The 19821-nt window shown below is 34.5% G+C and overlaps 1 protein-coding gene across 4 annotated transcripts in view; it reads right to left on the bottom strand.

Annotated features, from left to right (window-relative positions):
• Nucleotides 1–680: 680 nt before the first annotated feature.
• LOC100313656 (myelin transcription factor 1-like protein) overlaps nucleotides 681–19821 on the bottom strand; it is a 69615-nt gene continuing 50474 nt past the window's right edge. For 2 of the 4 annotated variants that reach the window (XM_085492649.1, XM_085492651.1), the window contains 11 exons: nucleotides 19419–19514; nucleotides 15500–15517; nucleotides 13892–14647; nucleotides 11826–11918; nucleotides 9891–9953; nucleotides 7506–7565; nucleotides 7062–7238; nucleotides 6466–6639; nucleotides 6281–6310; nucleotides 4503–4657; nucleotides 681–4045 (listed from right to left, as the gene is read on the bottom strand). In XM_085492649.1, the coding sequence (XP_085348775.1) occupies nucleotides 3642–4045; nucleotides 4503–4657; nucleotides 6281–6310; nucleotides 6466–6639; nucleotides 7062–7238; nucleotides 7506–7565; nucleotides 9891–9953; nucleotides 11826–11918; nucleotides 13892–14647; nucleotides 15500–15517; nucleotides 19419–19514 (2026 nt within the window). In that variant the 3' untranslated portion in view covers nucleotides 681–3641. 4 annotated transcript variants of the gene reach the window in all.

The following is a 19821-nucleotide window of genomic DNA, read 5'->3' as shown; positions in this document are numbered from 1 at the left end:
TTATATGGTAGGATGAAAATACCCAGTGCAATAACGCAAAATTAACGCTTTAACTTATGGCATTACGGTGACAGATTATAACAATGGGGATATCGCCACAGTCATGCATGAAGTAGCACTTGCCTTACCTGTTCACTAATGCTTGGTTCACATGCTCCTATGTAAATATAGAAGTTGCCCAACTTCCAGTCGATTTCAACCACTCTGTTGTAATTTTCAGGAAATTTTGTTATCTTAAAATTGTCTTTTCATCAACACGCTTCATCGATATCACCACAAACACTTATATTTTTTAATTCGCCAACTCGCCCATGTGTCAATCGAGTAGACAAGTCTATTTTGAACATTCACATCAGAAACTACTATATTAATTTATAGTAAACAAAGTGAATTATGAGAAAAACATAAAGAATGTCCATTGATTAGTGAATTTACATCTATTGAGCATCAAGGCATGTGTTTGCCTCGTAAAAGGACAATTTGAAGGTTATGAATTTGCTGAAAATTACGAGAGTGGTTGAAATCTAAAACCAGGAGGTGTATATGTATGCACTGTGCAAGAGCGTGTAAACAAAGTGTTAATGTTTCTGATATAAACATGCGCTGACACACACACGACTCCTGACGCATGCTGCAGCGAGTCTGACATCACAAACCAGAGAAAACAACAGAACTCTATCTTTTCTTTCCACAAAATGTTTTTTTATTTCTTGACATATAGAAGACAATAAATAGAATTAAATCGTCCAAGCCTCTTTGGTCACAAGAACTATAACAGGCCTTGTACACGAGCGCTAAAGGTCAATCATCCTGGGTACTGTTGTTGCAATTTGAAGATCACCTTCAATGTTTGACATTTTTGGTTTTGAACTTTACTGTCAATAGCTTGAATTTTTAAAAAATTGAGAATTTCTCATGGAAAAATAGCAGCCCCCCCCCAAACACCAGGATGTCTGACCTTTATTATGCACAAGGCATATTAAAATATGATACATAAAGCCTGGTCAGGATACCATGATATCAAATACCCACAATGCAAATGAAGGTTATAATACCCACAATGCATTGAGACAAAAGCAGATTTCCAGTCATTTGGTGGGTTGTATGTTTTTAAATAATCTGAAAACAAAACACTCCCAGAGTGCATCATTCACCTGACATTAAATTATAGTCAAAATGGCAGTGTTTTGGAAACCTGACCAAACTGTGGCTGTAAAAAAAAAAAAAAAAATTAAAAATCACAACCAAACCAGAAAGTATTGCACAAAATTGAATTACAAAGCATAACAAATCTGCAAGTGTAAAATATGTGGAACAACATTAACACAGGACAAAGTTCACACTTGTTATGATAAAATACATTTACTTTAACATCGGAAAATGTTCATACAACCAATTTCTAAATCGCACCACATTCTCTCAAGTAATAATGTCCGTCTACAGTAACCTAAATCACTGCTATTTTCCTGTCAAAACTGTTCACCAATTTTCTTTTTCATTTTTTGCTGGATCCAAAATTGTAAACATTACACAACCTAACGATTTGAAAGCATGACTAAAAGCCAAACTGTACAAGTAGACTACAGACATTTCATAAATCCATTTCTTTCTATCTATCTATCTTGTAAAAACCATTCCGAACATTTTTGTGCTTTCACTTGATACAAAATTACTATTTTTTGATCAGTACACAGTATATGGAATAATAAATAATATTTTTGTTTCGTCAATTCAAAAAATCATAATTCAGATGAATTATGGGTAATAAAATAAATAGAATCATTTAATGGGGTCCCTGGTATAAAATAATTTAAAAGTCATAAAAAAACAGCACAAAACATCAAAATAAATAAAGAATTATTTCCTTAGAGGTGAACATGCTACAAGCCAATATAGGGGGCTCCTAGCAACAGTTACCAGGTACTAGTTTCCTTAGGAGCATACCATTTAGACAAAGGGGTGAGTCAATATTAAATATTATAACAATTTCCACAAAACCTATCCATAAATACATTCAATATGTAACAAAACTTGATTGTGTTACCATGGTAATTTAAAATACACAACAAAATGTTCTCATGCCAAGTGAAGCATACTTTTTTTTTTCAAATCCGGCGCAAAAGGTTGTTACAATTTATATAAAGCTAATGAACAACATTTCATTTTTTTTTAAAACCGCATGATTTTGTTATTGATTAATAAAATCATTGGCAGTGATCGATATTTGCACTGGTCCCATTTAATAAATAAATAATACAAAATATATTCAAACATTTTTTTTGAAATTACATACATGTACAGTACATTATTTCCAAATTAATTTATAGAAGAATTCTGCCTCTAGATGGCGCTATTTATCTAACATACCGTAAACATTTTTGCTGTTACAAATTTTAACTATGTTCATGAGAACAACATTCACTGAAAGTTATTGTGACTCCTTGTTTTAAGGTTCCTAGCGAATTATTCACTACTACAAGCTACAAGGCATCACGTTTTTTTTTTTTTTGTAAACCTGCAAAATTGTAGTGGTTTGCAGCACAACTTTAATTTCTGGTTACTCGCAATCTGTATAAATTTAACAAAATATATTCCTAAGCGGAAACCATTAATCAGGGTAGTATCAGACACAGATGCAGTTAATAATCTCACAAGCTTTCAAATACAAGTTTGCAAGATTTGATTTTAAGATTGAGTCATGGCACAGACTACCAATTCTTGCCAAAGGGCTCTGGGTTTCAATAATTATAGTCTGGGAGAAATTTTACAAAATATTAGTAAATTCATTTTGTATTCATTTTTCTGCACAGCTCCAAAAATATTACCACCAAACAGGAAAATTTTAAAACTGGTAGCCTAGCAGAAATTTTGAGCCCTGGTTCGTCAGATTAAAAGTATTCATTCGATTCAGCGTTGATCACAATTATTTTTACTTCTAGATTTATACATTACTACAATATATCTTATTTTGCTGGTCAATACACGGGGAACAAATAATGGTCTATAATGTGAGTGCAGTCAAAGTGACCTATAAGACTGTCTGATTGGTCACTCAACCCTAACAACTGACAGTTAAGCCAATCAGAAAGCAGCTTATTTGATAACAAGTTCTTTCAACAAATCAAACCATGTCATGTATGAATGAATTCATATTTTCAAAATTTGCTGTTCGTGGTTTAAATGCTGTTTGCAGTTTTCCCATGATGCAATGCAAAAAGTGAACACCTTCCAAAATACTGTGAATGAGGGGAGGGAAAAAAAAAGATTTTTTCTGATCAGCAACCTTTTCTTTCTAGTTTCTGTCAAATTGACAGAAAAAAGGAAAAAAAACACATAAACAATGCCAGATCAGAAACGCATCTTTTTTTTTTTTAGCCTGTTAGATTTTTTTTTGCCTGGGGGAGTGAGAATGAAACACAGATGAAGTAGAAAATAGTAAATTCTTGATTGTAAGTTTCAACATCTAAACAAAAACAGCACAAATAACAAATAAATCAGCAGTATATATAACCGACCTATCACCACCAAACTAATGGCTATATTTGGCAACATTTTTAATACAAAAGCTTCAAGAGTTTAATTTTAACTGGGAGTTAGAAAAAATGTAACTGATTCAAATCCAGCTTCGACAACACAACCCCTCACAATGTTACAAGCAATGGCGGTATGTCAACGTCAGAGAGAGCGGTCTTGATAGCATTAAACAAGACACTATTTTCTGCCGAGTAGTTATCAAGACACAAACTCTTCAACATGGAAATATAGTTTTCAAAGTTCTCATCAGATGGCGTCTCCTCGGTTACCGGCAATTTAACATCAGATAATTGCTCGATTAGAGATTTCTTCAGTCCCAATAAATATTCGTCTAAGACACAAGTCTTATCTTCAATAGTCTTACTTTCTTTTTCAGTGAAACGTAGTTGGTTTTCCATGCCTGTGATCTGTGTTCGTAGTTTTATCATCTGTGATTCCATCAACGAATTGTGATTTTGTAACTCAGCGATTTCCGATTCTAGAGCCTTAATGTCTTCATCATTTTCGATACCTAAAAAAAGATGAAGAAAATCAATTTAATCAAATTTATTCAAAATCTTATAGAATCTATTCAAATGTTGCATAATGCATTCAAATCACACAGAATTTAAAAAACAAACAAACAATGCAGTATATAATCAAATTTTGCAAACCCAGACTCAGCTCTTACAGATCGTAATCAAATCATGCAAACCCTATTCAAACCACACAGAATTTATTCAAATCGGACATAGTTTATTCAAATCTTACAAAATCTGAACAAGTGTTGCAGCATACAATCAAATTTTGCAAAGTCTAATAAAAATATTGCAGAATTTATTCAAATCGTGGAGAATCTAAAGCGTGTATACAGTCTAACCAAATCTTATAGAATCTAATAAAATCAGGTGATACAATATTTGGCGAAAAATTCCAGACTCAAACCCAATTTGTGGAAAGCTGGAATGAGAAATAAAAGAAGAGCCTACCATTTACAGCTTTCCGAGTTATTGTACTCATTTCTTCACCATTCAACTTGGCTTTCTTCATAGCATTGGTGGCTCTAGGACACCCAGACAGACTTCGATGAGTTAGAAAACTACCATTGGAATGCCCAGATCCATCACAGCCTGGAGTAGGACATCTGTAAAATATTCGAAAGGACAATTAATTTCTACAACTGTGAGATATTTCTTTCCTCAACATCTCGACACAGACAACAGGACAAACATAGTATTTATACATGCAAATGAAATCCCAACACACTTTTTAATAGCAAGCAGATGGGTGATGTTTGCATGTAATATTCCAGCTACCTAGGTGATGTTTACATGTAAACTTGTAGCTGTCTATGTGATGTTTACAGGTAAATTTCTAGCTGTCTAGGTGATGTTTACATGTAATATTCCAGCTGTCTATGTAATGTTTACATGTAATATTCCAGCTGTCTATGTAATGTTTACAGGTAACTTGTAGCTGTCTATGTGATGTTTACAGGTAAATTTCTAGCTGTCTAGGTGATGTTTACATGTAATATTCCAGCTGTCTAGGAGATGTTTACATGTAAACTTGTAGCTGTCTATGTAATGTTTACATGTAATATTCCAGCTGTCTAGGTGATGTTTACATGTAAACTTGTAGCTGTCTAGGTGATGTTTGAATGTAATATCCCAACTGTCTAGGCATTGTTTACTTATGTACAGCAAGCACATTTGATTTTGTACATGTTGGTTTTAGCAAATACATTCATTAGGCAAAACAAAAAACATTCTTGGAAAAACACAGCCCATCACAGTCACCAACCAACATAAGAGCATGACAAACAAGCAAAAAAGGTTTTGATGAAAGGCACCATCAAAGAATATTTGAACAAAATACTTTTTTATTCAAGTAATAAAGTATTTTTATGAGAGGGGCACCTGAATAAATTGGCAGCAATCCATGGTTCAACACAACTTGATCTTTTTTTTGATATTTCTGAACATATTTAAACGCTAACTGAATAAACAATTTTCAAAAATTTGAATTTTTTTCTGAATTTTAGGTTTTCATCAAAATAAATGAAAAGAATTAGGTTGAAACTTTGAATTTAGGTGGTACTCTTACAACTACAGTATTTAGCCCTATGAGTAGCACATGCACTTACAAGTAGAGGTCAGAGGTCAAAATAAGCCTGCATGCTAAATGTATGCTTCCATTAGAGCAAGTGATTCAAGTGTTGAACACACTCAACACCTCTCAATAAGTTGTATGTAACATTTAAATCAATCTATCACCAAATTCACCCTTTTTCCCTCGACTTCCCTTTAATTTTAGATATACGAGAAACCTGCTTTAACTGAAAACTACAGCGTTATCATAAAACTGACATCGAAATAGACATTCTCGTTTGGCTGAGTCACGTACAACGTATATTTCAATGACTCAAATATAAAGGAATCAGATTACATTAGCTTTTTCACCACCAGTTCCCTTTTCATCACAAATTTACAAAATTAGTCCCCATTATAGTCTGCACTTTCTTTCAGAAGATTAGGACAAAAATAGCCAAATTTTTTGGGTAAAAACAGACGATTGACTCAAATTTTTTCTGTTGGCTGCAAAATTAGGGTTCATTTCCAGAAATATTGAAGAATATGAGAAACAGAAAGTGCAGACAAATTTGAGCGAGAAAGTCTGGTGGTGAAATAGTTAAGTAGTTATAGGCTTACTGCCCCAAGCAGCTACCAATGGCAGTGGCTCGGTAAATTCAGCAATAAGCACTCACCCCAATACTTGATTGTTCATCATCCCAAAACTGTTAGAAACAAAGAAAAATAAAATTACTAGATGGGCATTGTAGTTCTGAGAAATCACGCCCTCTAGTGTCAGCAGTATACCATGACTACAGTAACAAGAAATCCATCTTGTAGAATCTGATTTCTTAAAAAAATAATAAAAAAAATTACTTACGTTAAACCGTCCATTTTGATTGGTCGCCAACTTGTTGAAGTGTCTGCGGTTGATGGTAGTGTTGTTTTGAATGTTAGATTACATTTAGCCGCTAATGGACATCCTGACGCACTACGATGGGTTGCAAACTTGCCGGTCACATGACCTGAACCATCACACATCGGGAGTGGACACCTGGAAAAACAATGTTTGATACAAACTTGCAGTTTTCAAAAAAACAGTTTCATATACAAATCAAATAGTTTCTTAAATGAACCGCTCTGAGCCATGACAAGCAGCCATATCACTTGAATAGATCGATATGACAAAACTAGCTGTCCCCCTTAACTCACTGGGAATTACCCACTAAGTTGATATTTTATAATTTATGCAGCTATTTATTTAAATAGTGAGACACATTCCCCCTGATTCCAAAACAAATAACAAAAATTAGGATAGACCAGAGAACAAAATTAGAACAATATACTCTGCATAAGCAGTTACGGCAAGTGGCCCTTTAATATACAATTTGTACAGACTTTGTGCAGATAGTTTGTTTACGTAAAACAATTCAGTAGAAATACAGTGAAGAAAGTTTGTAATAAAAGTCAGCTTACTTGAGTGGTTCCTCCTCTTTTAACGGCATTATACAAGGCATTGGTGTGTCGCCTTCCTTTCTCGGTGAAATCATAATTTTATTTTTCTTGGCCCGTGGACATCCAGAAAGACTGCGATGTGATGAATAATTGCCAGTTACATGGCCAGATCCGTCGCAACCTGGTGTTGGGCATCTACTTACAGAATGAAAAACAAATTAAGGGATATAGGAATCAACCCTATGACAGAGTGTGAAAACGACAAGAAAAGTCAGGCACATTGGTTAGGTCAAAGTTGTGCAAAGTTGTCACTGCGAATGACAAACGTGGCATAAATATTTGTCAACAAAATAATGACGCAACTATTAAAACAGTATTCCAAAGGTATCCAGTCAATAAATCATTCACCTTATTAATCAGACAGGTTCTTGTTGAGGGAATGTTTCATAAGACATTGACACCTACCTAAGTTCTTGAGATCCTTGAATAATCATACTTTTGTCTGCATTTGGACATCCTGATAAGCTATAATAAAGTAATAAATAAAGTTCTAAATAGACCCATGTCTAGCTGTCATCGCCATGGTTACTGATGGATTACAAGTGCCCTTGTTACCATGCCGTTATGTTAAAATCTTCTAACACCATCATAGATTTGACAATATTTTTCTTCTTCGTGATCATTCCCTGACCACAAGTACATTTATTGAGCTCATTCCATGTCTACTCATTGGAATATGAGACCCGAGGCCTGGGTACTTACCGCAACTATGAGAAAGAATATTCTGACCATGACATTGGATATACTGACCATGAAACTTAGGCCTGGGTACTTATCCATAACAAGGAATATTCTGACCACAAGACTTAAGCCTGGGTACTTATCCATGACATGGAATATTCTGACCACGAGACTTAGGCCTGGGTACTTATCCATGACATGGAATATTCTGACCACGAGACTTAGGCCTGGGTACTTATCCATGACATGGAATATTCTGACCACGAGACTTAGGCCTGGGTCCTTATCCATGACATGGAATATTCTGACCACAAGACTTAAGCCTGGGTCCTTATCCATGACATGGAATATTCTGACCACAAGACTTAGGCCTGGGTCCTTACCATGACATGGAATATTCTGACCACGAGACTTAGGCCTGGGTACTTTGATATTGTACCTCTTTACAAACCATGTTGCAATCACATTACATAAAAAGGAATATAAAAAAAAAAAAAAAACAGCATGCATACTGTAAAATTAATAAATAACAAATAGAAAGTTCATTAAATAAACAAACTGAATTAAAATTCATGCATATCAACAGTTTTTGTTTAAAGAAATCTTTGATTATGTAACATTATATTGCATTTTCTATTTATTTTTGGTCAAAATTTGAATTTAGTGCGCAATTTTTCCCTTTATTTTCTAAAACCTAGTTTTGGCTAAATATTGCACTGTACATTTTCACAACGTTAAAGTTATCGGTCACTCTCATTGAAATTTCTGAACTTTTCACCTCTAGATTGACAGCCCACAACTTTAGGTAAATTTATAATATAGGATTGAAAAATCATACATTTGAGAATAAAGTAGAAAACTAATTTTTGACTATCTTACTATTTTACACGTTTCTCCTTGTTAACAATACAGAATTTATACCATCCATTCACATTTTCATGCGCTTTTGATTTAGAGTTATGGACGCAAGATGACAGACTTCTGAACACGTATATATCGTCATAGTTACATACATGTACTTAGTAACTGGCGGAGAATACTCTAATCACAATTACACTTTTTTCCCCCGTTTTTGTTCTCTCACTATCTTAACAATAAGCAATCAATTTATAAATAAATAACCTAAATTATAAATTACTGAACATACTACAACAACTGAGTCAATTTAAATGAATCCACACAATATGATATTCTTATAGGGTGATAAAGAAAAATAAATACAAGATAAATAAAAAAAATAAAGGTGTCAGTTCAAAAACGAAAGCTCACAGATTTTTCTGAATTCTGCCAACAAACTGTAAAACTATAGAAGCTTTTTTCAACATCCGAAATATCATAAAAATTTTTTTTTAGCCAGATTGGATGTCACATTTCGACATCATAAGTTTACATTTTTGTCAACCACCATTCAAATGTACCTGCAATCTACTGTGACAACATTGCCATAAGTTGTTTCATTTGAAAAAGAAACAAACGATATTATTTACGAACACTTTCAGTTAACAATGTATTATTTTATCCTCAGGTGCAGATGACCAACACATGCCAACCAGTCACTGCAGTCACTTTGCGACTGCCTATGTACAACACTTTAATACCCGAACATCAATGTTTTGAAGCTTTCGTTTCCATGGCAAAATAAAAATGTGGTGACAAAAAAAAAAACAGTTTCTTATTTCATAGCATGTCAATTCGTATCTATGTTTTTCTAAATAAGATCTCCACCAAACAACAAACTCCATCCTATTTTGCTAGCTTGTTCATTTTTAGAAAGAAAAACATATCACAAAACTCCTTGGGAAAGGCTTCAACTGCAGAAAGTTAGAAAAGCTAGCAGCTTGCACCAGAATTAAGGATGAGGCATTACCATGGTTACATGAGCAGCTAGTATGTGTATTATAGTAAGGTTAAAAATCATCCAAGATGGCTGCCATTTTATCAACTGACAAGCAGGGTGGTCAGAGATCAGTATAAATCTTGGCCTACAATATGGCAGCCATCTTGGATTAGGCTGCTGAGATGATGATATGTTATTTTTATAAGGTGACTGAATATTAATAAGAACGAGTTGTTAACGATGATAAGAGCATTTAGTGTTGAATAAATTACCTTCTGTGTGATGCGTAATTGCCAGTGACATGACCGGAGCCATCACAACCTGGAGTAGGGCAGCTATAAATGAAAGATTCCATGGTACTTAGTGGTTAGTGAAAGGTCAATGACCTCTACATGATACAAATGCAATGGATGAAGAAAGCGCCCTCACAGTAATCAAGGATTGATACAAAAAATCACCGTGGTAAATACAAATTTGGATTTCAATTTGAGTTGCTTATAGTTAGTAGTAAGTAGTAAGTACCGATCATAGAAAATGATGTTTCAAATAAGAAAACACTGTACTTTCATTGCTTACATTTGACTTCAATGAAGTGAAAACTCTGAAGTTCCTTGATTGAGAGAGGGCACTCTGAATTTAGAAGTGATGAAAAGGAACTGTAGTTAAAATTAACACATCTAAGGTTGTTTTGAGTCTTTTAGAACAGGCAGTGAACAGAATGAGGGTTAATTACATAAGGAATCTTTAATGTATTCGTTACACTGTTGTTAGTGTCTCGTATGCTCCCCACTTTACGCAAATCTGAATTGGCCTAGCAAAAATAGATGAAAAGCATTTTTCATTATTTTAAAATTGCCATTGTGCTATTTCATAAAAATTTAATTTTTCTTTCATAAAATTCTGACAAAAAAAACAACTTACTAACCATTCTTGGTTGAAAAAAATCAGGTTTGCAGTTGCTACCATTTTGATTCATTGTCACAGGTCAAAGATCATGACCTCTGAGGTCATACATCCTGGTACTTGTACAGGTAGCATGGATACACTATCAAAGTAAATTCACAGCGTGTACACATGGCCCAAGAAAGTACCAGGATGTGTGACCTTTTGAGGTCACGGATTGATCGCTCTATTGGTTGCTAGTTTATTACATACACACAACTTGTGTCGTATAACTTTACAAAATCTGATTTCAATGTTTTACTCACATTTAGACTCAAGAATTAGATTTTGTAAGACCGTCTTTTTTTGAAAATCTTTGCCAAATTCAAATACTTAAATGTCTTAGATGTGTTAAAACAACATTTTATTACAAGCTCCACGGAAAGTGTATGGAAAGAAGACATGTCAAAGGTGAGGTTAAAGTTCATGGAGAAGAACAGACCATGTTGCCATGGATTCAAACACAGCGAATAGAAGAACTGCAAGGAAAGGCTGGGCGTTCACCCATGTATGCAAGATTATAACTTTCCTAACGTTACAACAATACTACCAGCTAACAATATATAAAATATATCAATACCAACACCAAGACACCAAACATGCCTGTATAACCAATAACAAATCAGTCAAATATTTTAATATTCCCAACAGAAATATAAATTAATAAATAACACAATCAGACATTACATTTATCACAATATGATTTAGCACATTTAACAAAATGTGGCATCACCACATGCATAAGACTAAACAGAATACAGTATTTGTCATTAACCAGTTTCATCATTTGAGTCTACTAAACAAATAATTATTGGACTCTAGTGTTGTATTTTCTACACTGGATTGGTAACATAATTTCTAGTAAAAGACAAGTACTTTTAATCTGTGTATATCCGGGGCAAAATAAATGTATTAATGAAACTCCAGAGAGAGGAGAACAAATCTATTAATAACCCGTTACTAGGCAACGGATTTGTTGAGGATGACAAATTTGGATTAGGAGGATGAAGTTTTGGTGATAGTGTAGCTACCGACAAATCTATCCCCTAGGGTGTACTTCTGACGAACTCGCTGGTTTAACGACATACTCCACCTAGTGCACAAACAACTTTAAACTACACCAACTCAACATATAAATAAAAACAACAACATGCAGTCGCTATGGCAACACAGCTATATGCACGATGATACATCACTAAAGAAGCCATGCAAAAAAATTAAAAGATGAGCACAGAATGGCCATGTGAGGGCAGTATAAAACCTACCTGATAAGTTCGCGAACTTTGCCGTCAATTATGCATTTAGGTTTTTTAGGTTTAGGCGATAAAGGCGCTGGTGAATCGGGTCTCATCAACAGACTGAAAATAGTTAATACAGCGATTAGTAAGCTACTTCCTCTAGGGATATACATATGCTTTGTTACCATAGTGATACCTTGCTCCACGTCTGAACTAATAACCGTTTACTGACCTAAGTTTTTCTTACAATCAGAGTCTGATTTTTAAATTGTCATTGCCTCTAATTATGAATACAATGAGTTGGCCATTTAATTTAAAATAATGTTATTACTACATGTTGTAGAAGATGAAAAAAAACATGCAGTGAGCCAAACGTCAAATATTTAATTTAAAATAATGTTATTACTACATGTAGTAGAAGATGAAAAAAAACATGCAGTGAGCTAAACGTCAAATATTTAATTTAAAATAATGTTATTACTACATGTAGTAGAAGATGAAAAAAAACATGCAGTGAGCCAAACGTCAAATAAACTGTAAACCACAAGAATTTTGCGAAAACCAATTTGTATGAATCTGACGAGAAAATTTCACAGAAGTGACACACGATTCTTAAATGGAACATCACAGTAAAATTTTGTGATTATATTTTATGAAGGTTGGGACAAAAACATGTACATTACAAGCACATTGAGTAAAAATAATGAGACTTATTTTGACCATATTGTGTCATCTCTGTAATTTACAGCTCAAAATGATCGAGTCATGGTTCCAAAATGAAGATATAAATCTTCTTTGAGATTTTTCACATTAAATTTAATCTTTTGATCTCGGTCATACATTTTTTCTTTTAGCTGATCAAACTGGAAATCAAACCCAAAATTGTTATAATTTGTATGTAATTCTGTGCCAGACAAAATGAGGTTATTGACATACTGTCCCTATTTTACAAAAGGTGGGAGTGCTGACAAGATATTCGAAAGGTCAAATGTCAAAGGTCAAATTTTGTTCTAATCTTATCTTACAAACACGGCCTAACAATAGTAAATATGACCTCATTTCCGGGCACGTACCTCAGATCATCATGCCAGTAATCCAAATAAAAACTTTAATCGCTTCTTAAGTGACAGACAAAGAGCAAGTTCCTCACAAACAAAATATTGAAAACGCTTTTAAACACTTTTCCTACTGGAACTGAATATTTTAGTTTTTTCATGCCAATCTACAAAAACGGGTGAAATTTTAGCAAGTTTTAGAATTAAAAATGTTTAAGTAAAGTAGTGTTATTCTAAAGGCACCTCTAAGTTTATATATAATCTTGAGGAGCGATGTTACTGAATTTTCATTTTTGCTTTTTTTATCCCTAGAGAGTTAGAGTTAATACAGAGTAGAACGGAGCTGTGAACAGAGCTAGCTACAGCTATTTTAAATAGAGTAATGAATGCATATGATTAGTAAAGCATGGAGATGAAAAATAGAGGGCGCCTGACATGTAAACAAAGCAATGCGGCAAATTAACAGACATAGCAAGGAAGACAAGCAGGAAGACTGAACAGAGAAGAAAAAACATGAAAAGCAACAAATTCCTTGTTTTTTGTTTTTTTTCAAAGGCCATTCAAGCACCACCACTGACTACAAACCATCATGGATATGACTGACTGCCGTAAGTAAAATTAGCACATTTCTGTCTGGATGTTGTAACATCCAGCAGAAATTTCTATTTTCCCCAACAGTTTGTAGATTAATATATATAACACAAATTGTTGTTCATAGTTCAGTTATAATCCATTTCACTCAGTAAGCAGTTTATCAATAACCATCCATTAGATTTGTCATTTTCATATTTTTGTACAGCAGAGTATTTAGAAAAGCAACTATCACATCAAATCAAGCTTGGAAAAATAAATAAATGTCATTTTCAAATGCTTGAATGGCTGGCAAGAACAAAGTTCAACGTCAAGGGAAAAGGGGTTGAAAGTCCGTTGATAGAGGCACCACAAACACAATAAAAGAATCAGAATAAAAAGCAAAGCTATGCGGAGACCTGAACAAAATAAATCCGTCCATAACAATGAAAATCTATTATGTCTTACCCTGGATTTTCATCTAAGGACCTTACGTCTGTGATTTTGATTTTGGAGGAGTTTGTTGTAGTAGAGAAGTTGACGACTTGGTCAAATGTGATTGGTTCGTTCTTGATTGTTTGCTGCGTATACTGTGACGTGGTTACCGTTTTGGAAACAGTGATCATAGAATTACCCGGGCTAGGAAATGATTTCATGCTCAGATCGAGAGTTCCATAACTATCCACTTTCATACTGTCGCTAACTGGAGATGTGCCGTTTACCATCGGCAGCGACGACGGGCTGATTGACAATTCCATGTTGTTGACTGTTGTTGTAGTCTCACTTATAGTACTGTTGCTGCTCTGAATACTGTTATAAGTATTCGGTGTGTTCAATGTTGTAGAAGTCGTCGATGACTGCTTTGTCGATAAGTTCACGGCACTTGCCGCCAATTTCGCTACAGTAGAATCGATACGGTATTCATGATCGCCATTGGTGGTAACGCACAACGGTGTTGGTTTATATAGTTTCTTCTGTGCATCAGGTGTCAGTATTTTCGGTGCAATTCTCGGGTAGCTCTGCGGGCTCTGCTGTACGGCCGGCTGTTGTGAAGAGGTCACTGTCGTAGTAGTGGTCTCCTGCACAGTAATGGGGACATATTCCAGCGTTGTTCGCGAGTACTTCTCGAGCTCCTTTGCCAGGTTGGTTCGTGGAGTGGTAGCGCTTACCATTGGAGCATACCCAGAGGATGGTATATCAAGCTTCTTCACAAAGCAAACAGGTCTGTAAAATGTAAACAAGAAAACATGAGTGAGAACGCATTGAGGCATAAAACGTGCAGTTTTTATAGCACTGTTCAATCTTTTCCATCTATTTTCAACCTTTAAAATCCTAATAAAATAAAGTACCCATTACCACTTTAAATACAATTACAGTTACCTTCACCTTTTGAATGCTAAATTCATCTACCCTTAACCATTTTAAACACATCTACAAATTTTCAAATGTCATATAGCTACATTCACCGTTCAAATGCTATCATCTTTCAGCTGCAAAGGTCATCTAAAATTAACTATTCTATCAATGCCATATAACTACCTTCAGTTTTCAAATATCCCTAAAGATGTATAATCTTTAAAATGATAAAATAACTTTACAGATGCATTTTAAATGATAAAATTTAACCATGAATAAAACATTCAATTGCTAAAATAATTTAACAATATTTTTAGTTAACAGCAATACTGGCAAACAGAGAAACACAAAAGGAAATATAATATTAGAAGGGATTATTATTACATGGAATTGTCAGTCCTTCGTATTGGTGTACACTTCAACTGTTGAATCAAAGTGGTGAATTACCTGTTACCATGATCCTGGAACGCGATCTTTCTGAATACTAATTGGTCGAAAACTACCATGTGATATAGATCAGCCAATCATTGATAGGTAACAATAATGTTAGCCAATAGGATGATTTCATTGTATTTATGTTCACAAGTGATAAACTAACTTACCTTATAAAGTTTTTTTTACCCGATCTAGATCAATCAAACACTTTGTTTGTAGACCGAGATAAATTCACTAGCAGACAGGATTTGATTTTTGCAAATATTCAATTAAAAAACAACTCACCTTGATAATTCATCTTCTCTGTAATGAAGCACGAACCAAATATACAAAATAATTTTATTTTTCAGTTAAAATGGACAAAGTGGGGCATATTCCATTTCTTGTTGAATGAACAAAAGTAACATGCGCACATTCCCAATTATTTTTACCGGACTGACAGTGTGACACCCATGGAAAAACAAGGAAAGGTACTAAGGTACAAATCAGGGAGAAGAGAATGGGATGAACGTACCTAATAGAAGACTGTTGTGCTGTGTCTGGTGTACCATCACTGAGTTTCCACTGAACTAAACACACACCACTGGAATAATAAAGAGGTGTATCGCATAACACAGGAAGGAGAAAACATGCACAGGTGTGGTAACACATGGTGAACACATGGGAGAACACATGCACACATGGAATGAAGGACATAGCGAACACATGCACACATGAATTGAACACATGGTGAACACATGCACACATGAATTGAACACATGCAGTGGATTGAACACGTACACACATGCGAATTAAACACATGTGGGACAAACATACATACAAGGATGGATAACAATGAACAAAGAGCACATCGAGGCAAGTAAGCGACAAGACGTATAAATATGACCAGAACACAATAAAAACACAATAAAATGAAAAAATATACAGTCAGAAACATTTATTTTTGTTTGAAATAAGAAAAATCTAACAAACAATAAGCGCAAAATAGGTCAATACACCGCGAGAAAAAACAAATTATACAACAATTACAATTTATACAAACAAAGTAAATGCAAAAAAAAACAAAAAAAACATCAATCGTCAGAATTTTCCCCCCACCTCTCACTTACCTTGCAGCAGTTGGTTACCACTTGGTAACAGAGGCAGATTACTATGCAAGTGAAGTTAGACAATGTTTACTAACCTGCAAAGTTAGTCGTGTTGCATTTACAATTACAGATGAGAGTTAGGCATGTTTTTTAACTTATTATGCAGTGAGGATGTTTATTATAATGCTATACTGTAATATTTGGATGTTAGTTAAACCCTCTAGTGGTGCTTTATGGAAATGTTTGATTCCTGAGATTAATCGCCCTCTACAGTTACATGTTGATGTTAATTTGGTGTTGTTACTTACCTCCAATGCCTGTGATCAGGACATCTTGCAGACTAAACTACTACTTTTTTCTACTTAAATAGCATATTCAGTTCTCAATTTGTTTTGTTTTTTTCATAAATTTTGAAAAAGATCAAACAGTAAATTTTACCACATTGGCTCAAAATAAAGAAAATACAAACAAAAATTACAAGTGATAAAAAACAAAACATGAATGTATTCTAGTTGGAACATTCTGACGAGGACAAAACTGCCAAATGCAGATACATGGCCATAGACCCTGGCAGATTAATAAGGTTTGTAATTTATTATCAATTGCAACTTCTGTAAAAAGTCAAATGTTTGATACAGAATGCTGGGAGAATTTGTCTAGCCTAATCATGGAGAAGGTACTTAACAGTTTGTCTGGAAATAAAAATACAGTTAAACTTGTGTTTAGCGACACCCAAGGGACTTCCTTAAAATGTTTTTTATAGACATGTGGTTGTTTTATGGAGGTTTGATTAATTTTTGATTGATAGCCAACTCATATATTCGACGTAATATTTGTCCATAAAATAAGATGGTACACATTTATTTGAGTTGAGTTGAAAAAATTAAGATTGATTTATAAAAAGAATCTCTGAATAAAGACAAATCTGCAAAAATATTAATGAAGGGGTGGTGACATAAAACAGTTGGTCTTTATACACAAGCTTCTCATATGTTACGTCGTGGGATTGCCTAAAAATGGTCACTATAGGCAGGTGTTCTTTGTATAGAGGTGATCAATATAGGCAGGTGTTCTTTGTATAGAGGTGGTCAATATAGGCAGGTGTTCTTTTTATAGAGATGGTCACTATAGGCAGGTGTTTTTATGTAGAGGTGGTCACTATAGGCAGGTATTTTTATATAGAGATGGTCACTATAGGCAGGTGATTTTATGTAGAGGTGGTCATTATAGGCAGGTGTTCTTTTTATAGAGATGGTCACTATAGGCAGGTGATTTTATGTAGAGGTGGTCATTATAGGCAGGTGTTCTTTATATAGAGGTGGTCATTATAGGCAGGTGTTCTTTATATAGAGGTGGTCACTATAGGCAGGTGTTCTTTATATAGAGGTGGTCACTATAGGCAGGTGTTTTTATGTAGATATGGTCACTATAGGCAGATGTTTTTATATAGAGATGGTCACTATAGGAAGGTGTTCTTTATATAGAGGTTATCACTATAGGCAGGTGTTTTTATGTAGAGGTAGTCACTATAGGTTGGTGTTCTTTATATAAAGGTTGTCACTATAGGCAGGTGTTTTTATGTAGAGGTGGTGACTATAGGCAGGTGTTCTTTATATAGAGGTGGTGACTATAGGCAGGTGTTGTTATGTAGAGATGGCCACTATAGGCAGGTGTTTTTATGTAGAGATGGTCACTATAGGCAGGTGTTCTTTATATAGAGATGGTCACTATAGGCAGGTGTTTTTTATATAGAGATGGCCGCTATAGGCAGGTGTTTTTATGTAGAGATGGTCACTATAGGCAGGTGTTTTTATATAGAGTTGGTCACTATAGGCAGGTGTTTTTATGTAGAGGTGGTCACTATAGGTTGGTGTTCTTTATATAAAGGTTGTCACTATAGGCAGGTGTTCTTTATATAGAGGTGGTCACTATAGGCAGGTGTTCTTTGTGTAGAGGTGGTCACTATAGGCAGGTGTTCTTTATATAGAGGTGGTCACTATAGGCAGGTGTTTTTATGTAGAGGTGGACACTATAGGCAGGTGTTCTTTTTATATAGATGGTCACTATAGGCAGGTGTTCTTTTTATAGAGATGGTCACTATAGGCAGGTGTTTTTATGTAGAGGTGGTCACTATAGGTTGGTGTTCTTTATATAAAGGTTGTCACTATAGGCAGGTGTTCTTTATATAGAGGTGGTCACTATAGGCAGGTGTTCTTTGTGTAGAGGTGGTCACTATAGGCAGGTGTTCTTTATATAGAGGTGGTCACTATAGGCAGGTGTTTTTATGTAGAGGTGGACACTATAGGCAGGTGTTCTTTTTATATAGATGGTCACTATAGGCAGGTGTTCTTTTTATAGAGATGGTCACTATAGGCAGGTGTTTTTATGTAGAGGTGGTCACTATAGGCAGGTGTTCTTTATATAGAGGTGGTCACTATAGGCATGTGTTTTTATATAGAGGTTGTCACTCACACAGGTTTGACTGTATGAAGATCAAGTACCTACAGTAAAGCATTAATTTTTTGTGAATGTTCACGTTGAAATTCCGCAAAAAACACTTGAAGTTTTTTTGTCTTGAAACAACATTTCAAGATGCATCTAATTAGAATTGTCATTGCTGTTGCAAGCTTATTTTTTTGAAGCTGCTTAGCCCAGTAAACTTTTACTTCCCAACATCATGCGTGTTGGTATAAAACTGCGATTCACACATTTTTTATGTGTGTACCAGTGATGTCTGCCATATATGATAGACTGCGAAAATATTTTGTTGATCAAAATCAATTAATGCATCTATCAAAAAGCATTATTTAATAGACATTGAACATATTCCTTCTTGTTGTGGAACTGGATAATCTTGACAACAAAACAAACAAAAAATTAAAACTTTACTTTTTCAATTTTTTCAAGGATGAAAAACTTCTTCTTGAAAAATTATTTGTTAAAAAAATTTATTAACATGAGAAATAGTTAAATAAATTCACATTAATCAGTAGTTAATAAATTATCAGTTAATTAATCTACCAGGGTGTCTAGCCATGAGGACTACAAGTTACATTGCACTATGGGTAAATTTACAAACACTTCCAGGTCAAGGGTTATTGGAGAATTCTCCCTACCTCAGTACTCTATCAGACATCTGCCGTTGTTGTGCGAGTAAACTACTGGCCGTATTTTTTGTCTTCTCAGCAGCTGCGATCGGACAACCCGATAAACTAGAAACAATCAGAAAGATGAGATGCAATGTGAAATAATTTGAAAACACAAAGAGAGTGGGTGACAATTTTGCAGATAAACCCACTCAATGAACTACTTTATTTTAGCAAAGACAATGTTGTTTCCTTCCTGCTGTTGATTAGTGTAGAAAAGGAAAGATGGCCACCAGATTTCAGTTTTCCGTTCAAGGGTTATTGCATCTGTTATAAGTGATTCATTGTTTTTGATAATAAAAATGGAAGACAGCTTTAGTATTTTTCGGGTGTTAGTTTCTTAGTTTGTCAAATAAATAGACATAATCACCTT

This window comes from Saccoglossus kowalevskii, chromosome 18, assembly GCF_978046115.1.
Source record: "Saccoglossus kowalevskii chromosome 18, keSacKowa6.1, whole genome shotgun sequence".
Classification (NCBI taxonomy): domain Eukaryota; kingdom Metazoa; phylum Hemichordata; class Enteropneusta; family Harrimaniidae; genus Saccoglossus; species Saccoglossus kowalevskii.
The sequence above is the reverse complement of the archived record's forward strand: the minus strand, read 5'-3'. Positions and strand labels throughout refer to the sequence as shown.